We start from the raw sequence: 12,266 nt of genomic DNA, 5'->3' as shown, positions 1-12,266 counted from the left end.
TCTTGAGGTACATTGTGCTGTAATGTTGCCTAAAATGCAGCATATACCTAAACAAATAGCACATGGGTTGTAGTGTAGCTAATTACAATTTCACAATCCAGCCATTTTGATTGGAATTTCAGAAATGTGAATTACATGTATTCCGTGAGCATTGAGGCTGGGTGAGATGCTGTGTGCTCTCAGAAAGTTCCTCACCAAATGAGTAATGCTGAAAATCAGTCTCAACATTTTGCAACAATGTTTGGTTCTTGGTGTTTTGCATAAAACACACCATGCGGATTTAGAAATGAAAGAACATTCGGTTCCTGTAACATGAGTCACGAGGAGGTGGTATGTGATTGAGAGTATACGTGTGCTTTGTTGACTCTTAATTTAATCAGCGAGTAGAATATTCATTAAAAACTAACGCTGTGCAGTCTTCATACATGGGGTTTTTCTGAAATATATCTCTATTTTCCCACTGCAGTCTATACAGCTTCACTACTTTTTAGAATTAGGAGTTCACCTTACATTTCTGTAAAGCTGTATTAACTGATAATGGGCTCTTGTATCTATCAGGTGAGCAGCATCATTGCAATAGCCTTTCATAGTTTCTTCCATTAACTTCTGTTAAGGTGATTTTTGCAAGGAAGCTAAGGTTGTTCAGGGAGGTAAGGTCACTAATTCCAGTTTCATTGGGAAAAAACACCTTGCTGTGTTGGTGGTACTCTTGGCTGAAGCCTATGACATTGGATTAATGACTCTGAAGTCCACCTGACTGCACTGGTTTCCAGCCATACTTGAAACACCTAAACCAACTGCAGGACTAACTCCTGTGCAGGATGTGACAGAAGGCATTGGCTGGATGGATTGCTTTCTAAACTACCCGAGCAATCACAAATTCTCATTTGGAAAGCTAGTACTTTCAGCCAGTTTTGGCTTCCTCTGCCTGCAGTGGTTTAGAGAATTAGGCAGTTGGGTGGTTCAGTACCCTAGAGGGATGTATGTCCTCTGTCAGGAGGTCTGCACTGGTTGCCTTGCATTGTAGTTCCTTTCCTGGCTGCAGTGGTAATACTGAATACACAGGCAGATGTAAGAGGGATGTGGTTTGACAGATGTAGTACACTTTTAACTGGGAAGAAACTGTCCTTTTTACAGATGGGTAAAGTCATGCTGTGCAGGAATGGAAACTTTACTGTTCCAAGCACACACTTCTTTGTGTTGTTTAAGCTCTTAGCTTTGCTGGTTTAGGCTCCTTCATCAAATCAAATACTCAGGGGAGATGAGGTATTCTTCTAACGTCCAGCCCAAGCATTCGGTGTAAGAACTAATATTTTCACAGGTGTTTGATTTTTGAAGGACACCAGTTCAGACCCAGATATCCTTGAGCATAAGAAGGTCTTGTTCACCTGAGTGATTCCATGGATTATGAGGTGCACAGGTTGCTGGTGTGAAGAGTAAATAGCAGTGTAAATCCTGTGTTCCCCTAATGGATGACTATTGCTTTTCTTTATTGCAGCAAAACCTGAGATTCTCACACTGGATATGCTTAGCAATGGTGTTCTCCAGTGCATAGCAGCTGGTTTCCCAGCCCCTACCATATACTGGTATTTTTGCCCAGGAACTGAGCAGAGGTAAGCTAAGTAAACAAGAGTCTCCAAAGGTTTTTTTAGGTGCAACACATCCAATTGCTAATTACAAATTAAGAGCATGAAATGACTTGGTAATAGTTGCGTTCAAATGTTACATGGTGGTTTTCATACTTTCTGGCATTGCATTATTTGCAGTAGTTTGTGAGAAGGCAGGAATACTTTTAATTTTTCTCCTCTGTATTCTGTCCTTGAAAGGGGAATAACCAACACTTCCTGCTGTGTAAAAGTAAAATCCAAAGTTTCTGCTGCAAGCCAGCTATGGTCTATATCAGTCTGGCCCCAAATCACACATGTTCTATATGCAATTTCACAGAATGACAATCACAGAATCACTTGCAAATATGGCTGTTACAATTTTTTTTATTGTGTAATAAAGTAATTTTTCCAGACATAATGTAATTAGGTTTCTGTTCACATGAAACATATGACAAGTAAACAAGTCCAGTGTTTTATGAATAAAGCCAGATGTTTTTAAAACCAGGTGTTTATAAGAAGATTGTAGAGTTTCACTGTGAAGTGAGTGAGCATTTGTGAAGCAAGTTTTAAGGTTTTGCTTGACTTCCCCCATGGTTATAGATATATTAGCAAGCAATGGGTCTCCTTCCCACTTGTGTAATTTGTTTTATGTCTAAAATAATTGTTATCTCCTTAATGGTTTCAAATAGTAGCTTTTAAAAATCTTAAATGTGTGCTCATGCAGTAAATACGTGATATATGAAGGAGAAGCAACATCTTGAGAGCAAGGAACTGGCTATTTTCTGGCTGCATATAAGCTTAATGGTGTTCATGCATATCATGGACTTTTGTGCTGTAATAAGATGATGCTCGGGGAACATTAATAGACCACAGCTGCTTGACAATGGAATTGAAAATGCATGTTGAATGGTATAGATCCCACAGAGTAGTTACAGACCTGTAGGTATGTCTAACCAGAAGCAAATGCAAAGACATCATGGTCTCCAGTTGGGCCAGGCCAGGTGTATGTATCCATTTCTCCCACTACGTACAAAGACCATGAGACACCATGAGTAGGCTGTTTCAGGGTTAAGATCTTCAGCTGAATCCCTATGTAGACCAGAGTTGTTCAGTTCTCTCTTGGTGTGGCATTTCAGGTAGCAATCCATTGCAGGTAACTGTCAATATTGTTTCTCCAGGTGCTTTGATTCACCAACAATATCCCCCATGGATGTCAAAATTGGTTACACAAATTCATCGGCGCCATCATTTGAGCGAATCCTGGTTGAAAGCACCATTAACGCCAGCATGTTCAGGAGCACCGGCACCGTGTGCTGTGAGGCCTCCAGCAATGGGGACAGGAGCTCTGCTTTCTTCAACTTTTCTATTAAAGGTAACTTCCACAAAACATGGCTGGTGTTTGGCTCTCTCTGGAAAAGGATTTTAAGTGGTTTTGCTGTAAGAAAGTTTACAGTACCGTGGCTGAGCACATGTTAGCATACTACGTTGCATGTTCTGCCTGTCAAAGTCTTGCTTTAATTTTCCAATTGACTGTTGTGGTGCTGTCTTTTTATGGCGTCTGTTCTGTGGTGCAGTAGGTAGGTGGGTTTCTTCTGTCTGTACAGCACAGAGGAAAACCACCTACAGCATCACCCTGGCTTTCCCCCTCTCTGTCCTTTTGTTTTCCTGTCATTGTCTGTTTTGACTATTTAGGCCATCACTTGTTTTTCCAAAGAAAGACTGCATTTTATTTTAGGTTTTTACAATGTCTCAGGAAAAAATGTAGTCCCCAACTTGCCTGGAGCCTAAGGGTCCTGCTGCTATAAAAGAAGTAGCAACAACAACATACTGCAAAAGGGCTTATGAGTTTTGTAGTGGTATTTGTAGTTTTGTGGGGGAGAAGAAAAACCCACTAGAACATAGAGGATTTGAAATGTGTTTGTAAAGCTGTGCTCTTCTTTACAAAACCAAATGTTCTTCTTCTTTTTTTTCCTGTTACACCCAGATATAACATACAAACAAATACACCAGATTTGGGGCAGATGGGTTGTAGTAGAATAGTGGCATTTCTTCACTATTTGGCACATCCTCTCCTTGTAAAGACTGTGCTCTGGTGATCATACTTAGGTGGGGGGCAAAGGGGAAGAGAAGAAACTGGGACTTCAGATAAAAGCCTCTTTCTTTAATCTAACTTGACTGAGATCATGCACACCCCTTGCATTAACTGATCTTGGTGCCAAACCTCCTGAATTAATGAAGCTGAGAATCCAAAGGCATCGAACTACATGGTTTCTGTGCCAGCTCCATTTCCTACAGCTCATTCAGGAAAGGCATTCTGATACACCTGAAGCACATCTGGGAAAGTCAAAACCCCAAACTGTATTTCACAAAGAAGAACCAAGGAAAAGTTTTCACCTGGATCTTTTTAATTTCATTATTCTTGTTCAGTACTTCTAGGAGAATTTTCTTGTTTCTTTCCAGAGCAAATCCGTACACATACCCTTTTCACCCCCTTACTGACTGCATTTGGAGTTGCTGCAGGACTGATGTGCATCGTAGTCATGATCCTGGTGTACATATATTTGCAGGTAAAATCAGAGGCCCCTTTGCCTGAATTTAAAAAACATGGGAGCTTCTTGTGGAGCCTTCGGTTGTAACAGCCATTCTCTTTCTTTTCCAGAAACCCAAGTATGAAGTTCAGTGGAAAGTTGTTGAAGAAATAAATGGAAACAACTATGTTTACATAGATCCAATGCAACTTCCTTACGACAACAAATGGGAATTTCCTAGAAACCGTTTGAGTTTTGGTTAGTTTAGATTCATTTGATTTCATCTGCAAGGTGGAACCTTCAGGTCTCATATGAGACTTTGGTCAAACACAGCCGAGTTTTGTCACAAAGATGTTGTGCAATAATGCAGATAGTGATAATTTCTCATTCTTGCTTTGGGACAAAAGGCAAGCAGGCGTGTCTGCAATAGCTTCCTTGATATAATAGAATAAAATGTTGAGCCCTACAGGAGGAAGTACTCAAAGTTGTTACAGAGTATTTTGTTTGCTTTATTAGGTAAAACCCTTGGCGCTGGAGCTTTTGGGAAAGTTGTTGAAGCCACTGCTTATGGTTTATTTAAGTCTGATGCTGCTATGACAGTAGCAGTAAAGATGCTGAAAAGTAAGTTGCTGTGGTATACTATACCATGTTTTCTCTCTTCCATCTGGTTGGTGTGTTATGTACTGAACACTGTGCTTTGCCTTGCAGCAAGTGCCCATTTAACAGAGAGAGAAGCCTTGATGTCAGAGCTTAAAGTGCTGAGTTACCTTGGAAACCACATTAATATTGTGAATCTGCTTGGAGCTTGCACTATTGGAGGTGGGCTTATCTGCAGATTATTGATTATTTCTGTTCTTTTTATATTGCCAGGAGGATGAACTTTGTGAAGAATCATCCAAGATGCAGCTCTAAGTATAGAAATCATAAATAGAAATCTTAAAATCTTGCATTTCATGCTTAGACAGGTTGCAGATCATCGTGATTATCACCTGTGATTTACTGAATCTAGATTTTAGGCTCATCATAAAAACAGTGGTAAGACCACAGTAGCTGCAGCTAAACAGGAAGGTTGCTTTTATTCTCTTTCATGTGAACCATTGGGTGCTATCTTCTTAAGAGATGACAGAATGTACAATATAAATTTTTACCTCCACCACACTGTTCCTCATTAAGGAGAACTGGTTCCTTGTTGGTATCCAAGGTGAAGTCCACAGGCTTGTCTTGTACAGTCTTCTTCTTCTGGTTAAACTGCAAATGTGTCTGTTAAGGCACCACTAAAGGTACAAATTCTAAGCAGAAGAAAGTTGAGAAAAGTAATTTTCCAAATAAAGTATTGTGCAACCCTAATGTTTCACATTTAGTATTAACTTAATAAGTTTGTTTTTTTACATAATAAAAGCAATAAAACCTCCCGAAGTGTTAATAGAGAGTGATAGAAACCTGTATTTTTATTTGCATGCATTTTAATATGAAAGATGGTATTGTTTCTTACGTGTTCTACAAAGGAGCTTGTACAAATTCATAGTTTTAGACAAAGGCAAAACGTTTCTTACAATTAATGATTTAAAAATAAGATGAAACAATTTTGTTCAAACAGCCAACTAAGTTGACTCACTGGCCCGAGTTCTTGTCTCTCTCAGTGGAAAAAATGTGGTGCCTGTAAAGAAAATCATACCACAAACACTTCTTCTGCTGTTGTGAAAGCTGTAATTTTTAACTGCAGAAAAATGGAGATAAACCAGTGAGGTTAACAAACGATGGCACAGAGTAAACTTAGAGATGAAATAACACGCAGTGTAATTACATATTCAAGGTCCGTAGCTGGAGTCATTCACTCAAAAGACATATATTTGATCTATAAACATCCATGCTGAAGATGACTTGATTCCCTTTTCTGATTTCATTTTAATATTCTGAGACCTTGTGCAGTGTAGTTTTCTGTCGCAGCAGACTGTTCTGTTTGAACGATTTTTCCTATTATACTGCAGAATATAACACTCTACATCATTTCCAAAACATTACTGAAGGAGTGTGAAGCTCTACTGTAAACAGAAGTGAATCAAAAGGATTAATGTTTGAAGCTTGAATTACTCGTAACGTTTGGAACAAATAACTTCCTTCAGGAAGTGAGCAAAATCAAACAGATGTGTCTGGCCAGAAACATTATCGCATGAAGAAAGAGAAAAAGACTTATTTGTCTAATTTTTGTACAATGCAATGCTATTGAGGGGCAGAACATTAATTGGGACACAGCTTTAGCTGGACCATGGTTGTTCATCTGTGAAAGGGAAGATGCTGGGTTACTTTTCTATAACTTTTCAAGTCTAGACAGTGCTAGGCAGTGTGATTTTTTAATAGTCCAGCCTGTGTGTGTTTCACTGAATGCTAGCTTTATGTAAGGTTTTCTGCTTTAAACAATACTCACCAGCTTTCTAAACCTTACATGCATCTGCAGGTCCCACTCTGGTCATTACAGAATATTGCTGTTATGGTGATCTTTTAAATTTTCTGAGACGGAAACGAGATTCATTTATTTGTCCAAAACATGAAGAACACGCAGATGCCGCTGTTTATGAGAACCTTTTGCATCAGTCAGAGCCTGCAGCGTAAGTATGACCTGCTGAAATGTATTTGTGTTTTCAGAAGATTGGGAAGGAGGAGAAATCAAAATTTATTAGGGATAAGAGGTGTGGAGAAATATTTAATGCAGCAGGCTTTGAAGATTCTCTGCTGCACAAGAAAACAATTTAATGAAGAGGGTATTTGTTCAAGGGGTGGTTTGTTCTAACAGTGTCATTATATACAGAGTGGATTATATGCACTCTTTGCTTTACTTCTTTATCAAATTTTCTGCAGTTATTTCATGCATCTCCTTGCCTCCAGTCTTTGTATATGTTTGTGTTTATTGTTATTAAACTCTGGTAGTGCTTATTTAGCACCTCGAATGGCAATTTTCTCAGTGTCAGGCTGTTAGGACCCTGAGTTCTCCCAAATTCCTGCCTTCAGGAAAGACTTTTTACAAAATCTAACCAGTGTCTTAAAATGTCAGCAGCAGGCTGCTACTGACAGCTCACTGCATTTTGTGGTGAAACAACCTGTGTCATGACTCTGAGATTGCTCTTGTACTTAGTTCATCTGTATATTTTTAACTGCTGTGTTTTATATACCATCCCAGAGTTCTTTCCAAGGGCGTTTCCAAGCAGATTTCCTTCCGTTTGTGAAGGGAGAGACAGCTTACCAAAATCTACTGTTAGGATACCTGCCCATTCTAAATTTTAATCTTTTTATTGCCCCAGTGGGCCTATTACTTTGTGTTGGCAGTCAGAAAAGAAGCAGGCAGACCTAAGGAGCTGGAAAAGTTCTTCATCCCAGCATAGTACTGGTGAAGCTGCTTGTGCCATGGCAATAAATGGGTAGCTGGTGGTGCCCCAGAGAGGTTGGGACCACGGGGGTGATGGGTATAAGGCTGTGATTTGCCATTGGAGGTGTGCCCTCTGTTCGGTGAAGGGATCTTGCTGTTTAAGTACATCAAGTTATTGTAAATTGAGTTTACAAATTGCAAATTGTAAATTCAATTACTTACAGCAGAGTACTTAAAAAATTCTCATGTTAATATTTACTGCTCCTGAATGTGTCAGATGTGTTTCTGGTGGTAACTAAAGCTATTGGTGATCTCATTGCTCCTTCCCATGTTAGCTCTGTGGCTGCATTTATTGTTCTTAAACTAAGCAGATGTTTCAGGCTAAGGAAGTACATGAATTCTAATGGCAATGAAGAGAAAAATGCCAAAGTACATCCATCATTTCTAAAGGTGCCTAACTGTATATTTATAAACCATATAGTATGAAAATCTGCACATTTAAATTATATATAGCAATAAGAAAATTTAAACTTAAAAGAATGTAGCAGATGGCTGTCCCAAGCCTCGGCTGATTTTTTGAAATACATATGAATCCCCTGTGGAACTTGGGAATTTCTGAATTTAACATTTTTTACCATTTCTCTTCTGCATTTCAATTGCCAGTTGAGCTGCTGAAATATTCTGGTAGAAGTTGGCCTAAGCAGAAAAAGGAAGCACTAGCAGATCCTGTGAAACATCTGGATGTTAATTTATAGAGACTGAAGTCTGTATAAACAGTATTCATGTGAATGGTTTTGTTGGCTCACCTGAGCCAAACTCCAAACTTTGAGGTGTACCATTAACTGTACCAACAAACCTCTTTCTGTATGTCATTTCCTCATTTTTTCACACACCATGAATTTCCAATCAACTGATCATTTGTAAAGCAATTATTCAGAACATTGGCCTGATGTTGGCTTTTTCTTTGGATAACCTTTGAGACCTTTTTCACTAAACTATTTTTCTTTTGTTCTGCTGCCTCTACAGTGATGTTGCCAATGAGTACATGGACATGAAACCAGGAGTGTCATATGCAGTCCCACCAAAGGCTGACAAAAAACGACCTGTGAAGTCTGGTGAGTTCAGTGACAAGAAATTCTCTTGGCTGATGGGAGTGCAGGAAGACAGGCTTCATGGACTTGTTCAGTTTTAGCATATTTGTCTTTGTGAATGGGGACGCTTAAAACTCAGTAACTGATGTGAGAAGGCTTTGAAAAAGAAAAATATGCTAAATTACATTGTCTTATATTTCTTCACACTTAAATGGAGTATCAGGATTATTTTTTACTTTTTGGTGATGGGCTATTTATGTGATTCTAGACTGATACTTACTAAAATTACTGTTTTGTTTAATGTCAAAACAATTCTACGTGATTTCTACATGATTACATTTGCTTAACTCAAAAGCTTGTTGTTGTTTATATTGTGTAGGATCCTACACTGATCAGGATGTTACCCTTTCTATGCCGGAAGATGATGAACTTGCTTTAGATGTAGAAGATTTGCTAAGCTTTTCTTACCAGGTGGCAAAGGGCATGAGCTTCCTTGCCTCCAAAAATGTAAGTTTTTTTTTCAGAGATGGACAGAATCAGTAGATTTTTGTCACTTTCAATGTGCACATTAGAACTTGCTTTTGCGCTCGTTTTTTTTTTTTTTTTTCCTCCCACTGTTCCTTCTTCCAAACCAAACCATTAGCTTCCCTTTAGTTTATTTTTCATCTAGCAACACATTCAAAACAGGCCTGACACGCAGATATATCATATTACAGATGATACACAGATTCGCCACACTCCTGCATCCTTCACTGTTCAGGACATCCAGTGCTTAGCACACACATTCTGTATTTCTTCTGTTTTCCAACAGAAGCCCCAGATCCATTATGTATTATTCCTGGTGACTTTTTCTTTATAGTCTTTCCATTTTTACAGACAGAGTGGCATTAAATAGCAAAGGCAGTAAAGAATGTAATATCAGCTCACCCTGAGGATGGGAAGTAACGTGCAGTATAGCTCTGGCAGTGCCATGTTAACACCTGTATCACAGAATTCAACTGCATGCACTATTATGTTACCGGTCCTCTTCAGCTGTTGTATACTTACATTTCTTTGGCTTCAGCAGTTAAATTAGTTAAGGCAGAGTGCTGTAGGCTGCTGGATAAGGTGCCTCAGATTTCCTCACATCCTTGAGGCTGGTCCTTGAAGACAGCACACAGAGTCACAAGACAGAGCTTCCTCCCTTGGACAAAGTCTCTATTCAATGCAAACTGCACTGATTCTGGAGGAACAAGGCAGAGTCATGCTGGCTCTTGGCCATTCCTTTGCCCTGCTGCTTCAGCGCTGTATGACAGCTTTACATATGCAAAGTGCAGCATGCATTGTATTCAGAGGTGAACAAGAGTCTAGCAAAACAGTGAACTATTAAAAATTGTTCCTCATGTAAGCATGCTAAAGGGACAGAGATTAAGTTACTTGTGCAATTTTCAGTTACTTTCTCAGCTTGATTTTCATAACTTCTGATATTTTAGGTCATGTTTTGGTTAGAAATTCCAAAAGTTCTGTATTTCAAGGAAAAAAGAAAAACTGAACTGCCTTCAGTTATTTTTCAGACAGCTGTGGTCTGTGTGTTAAATCCCACCAGTAAAGCTGAAGCTTAATACTCTTCAGATGAAAACAGAAATAATTTTGTTAGAGAATCACCTCCATTCTCTAACAAACACACATGGGCTCCACAGTTTTATACAAAGAAACACAGCTGCTGGAAAACTCAGGCACCCTTCTGGAACTGCAGTTACCACTGCATGCCCACTTCTAAAATAAAAACTAGAATATAAGGTGGTTAAGTCACTGAATGCATGACCTTACATTGAAAGATACTGGCATGTGAGAATTTCCACTATTTAAAAATATTTAAGTCTGCTTAAACTCTTGTAGGTACTTAATAATTCAGCTTTTCCAGAGGAGTATTTCTGTTATAGGGTTCAGTGTCTGTGTTCGTGTGCTTTGCAGTTGTTACCATAATTTCCCCTATTTTCAGTGCTTTTCTATGAATGACAATAGTTATTTAATAGAATATTTGGAATATTTTGCATACAAACCACATTTCCCTCTATTTGTCTTCTATTAGGAAACAAGCCGGTGATGATTTTGATAAATCAGAAAAAAAAGTATATCAAATTTTAGCTGAGAATTTGAAACACTGCAAAATTCAATGACTGCAACTGGTATTTTCTAAAATAAATGCATGGACAACCTTATTAATGTAATTACTGTAAAGATAAAACATCAGAATGTTTACTCATCTGAGTAAGCTTATTAGCACATGGCTTCATTGTGATTTACAGCTTGCCTTAAAATGCATGATATAGTAAGTTACAAAGCTAAGTAAACACATAACCAAGCAATAGCCTGTTAGGGATATTATCAACCAATTTTGTTTGTTTGTCTATTATTTAGTGCATTCATAGGGATCTGGCTGCAAGAAATATTCTTCTAACTCATGGTCGAATTACAAAAATCTGTGACTTTGGCCTGGCAAGAGATATAAGGAATGACTCAAATTACGTGGTCAAAGGAAATGTAAGTACACATGATACTCTGTACACTTGTTTTAAGTTAAGCAAGTTCCTATTGTCTTGACATGCAAAGAAAAGTCTTTCTTAGATGGAAACCTGGATTTTCCTGGTATATGTATATCCATGTTGGCTAGGAGGGGAAATTTCTGACATAAACGTGTGTGCTGACAAAATCCTTGTTTTATACTTGTTATACTGGAAAATATGTGCTCATATGCATGTTGTAGTGGAAGAGATGTTTTTACTGCACCTATATAATGTCCAGTCTTCTTATTTTACATGAATGTACTCAAAGTTACTTCTCTGTAAGTAATTGCTAGGTTATTCATGGGAATACTCTGGTATCCCAGTTCTAAATTTTGGTATTAGGAAAATTTGTCCCTGGGCATTGCACTATTTGTCCATTATTGAAATAGCTTATTTTAAAAATATCTAAATAATCAGGGGTTTGCAGCTTATCATCTTCTGTAAGGGGCCACTCAGACAAAGAAACTGAAGTGTGAATTTACTGATTAGAGCATCAATGGGAGGCAAAAACATCTTGGTTTTCTCTGATTCCCTATAAACTTCCTAACCTCATGTGTAACAAACATAAACAAACACAGCCTTAGCTTGCAGCTGTAGTTCAAACCCTGTAGCAGGGTTGGAGCAAGACACTATATTTTGATGAGGAAAGTTTAAAACCTCCCATATAGAAGAGTACCAATCTCAGGAGTACCTATTAAACCTCTGGAGAGGTACAAAGGTGCTTTGAAGTGATGCAGATTACCTTGGCAGCACTTGCAGTCCCCTTTAAAGTGCCAGTGCAGTAAAAAGAGCCCTACTACAAAAGAAAATTGAGCTCTCTGTGGTTAAGCTGGAGAAGTGTTTATGAAGTATAGGTGTTTTGCATCTCAAACTGGTTTATGCTGCCTGGCTTAGTGTTTCAAGTCTGTGTCAGATGGGTGCAGCCAGCTGCTGCCTTCAGAGTACTTTTGCTTTCACTTGCACTGTTTTTCAACGGAAAGGATCCCTGTTCAGTAAGGTAGCCCTTCTCCCCAGTTCAGCTGATGGCTGCATGATCTTAATAGTGAGGTCATTAGTTAGGGGCTTGACAGCACATGAACTGAAGTTTACCTGTCCTGGCTTTGCAGGCTGATAAAGAGAGAAAACCTCACACC

General features: G+C 38.7%; 1 protein-coding gene across 1 annotated transcript in view; it reads left to right on the top strand.

Moving 5' to 3' along the window:
• Positions 1–12,266, top strand: part of KIT (KIT proto-oncogene, receptor tyrosine kinase) — a 54,380-nt gene that overhangs the window by 35,312 nt on the left and 6,802 nt on the right. Inside the window, exons 8-17 of the mRNA XM_015625776.3 lie at positions 1,499–1,613; positions 2,786–2,979; positions 4,068–4,174; positions 4,267–4,393; positions 4,652–4,756; positions 4,844–4,954; positions 6,591–6,741; positions 8,523–8,611; positions 8,967–9,094; positions 10,988–11,110. Of these exons, the coding sequence (XP_015481262.1) occupies positions 1,499–1,613; positions 2,786–2,979; positions 4,068–4,174; positions 4,267–4,393; positions 4,652–4,756; positions 4,844–4,954; positions 6,591–6,741; positions 8,523–8,611; positions 8,967–9,094; positions 10,988–11,110 (1,250 nt within the window). The remainder of the gene's footprint in view (positions 1–1,498; positions 1,614–2,785; positions 2,980–4,067; positions 4,175–4,266; positions 4,394–4,651; positions 4,757–4,843; positions 4,955–6,590; positions 6,742–8,522; positions 8,612–8,966; positions 9,095–10,987; positions 11,111–12,266) is intronic.

This window comes from Parus major, chromosome 4 (genome assembly GCF_001522545.3).
Source record: "Parus major isolate Abel chromosome 4, Parus_major1.1, whole genome shotgun sequence".
Lineage (NCBI taxonomy): Eukaryota > Metazoa > Chordata > Aves > Passeriformes > Paridae > Parus > Parus major.
The sequence above is the reverse complement of the archived record's forward strand: the minus strand, read 5'-3'. Positions and strand labels throughout refer to the sequence as shown.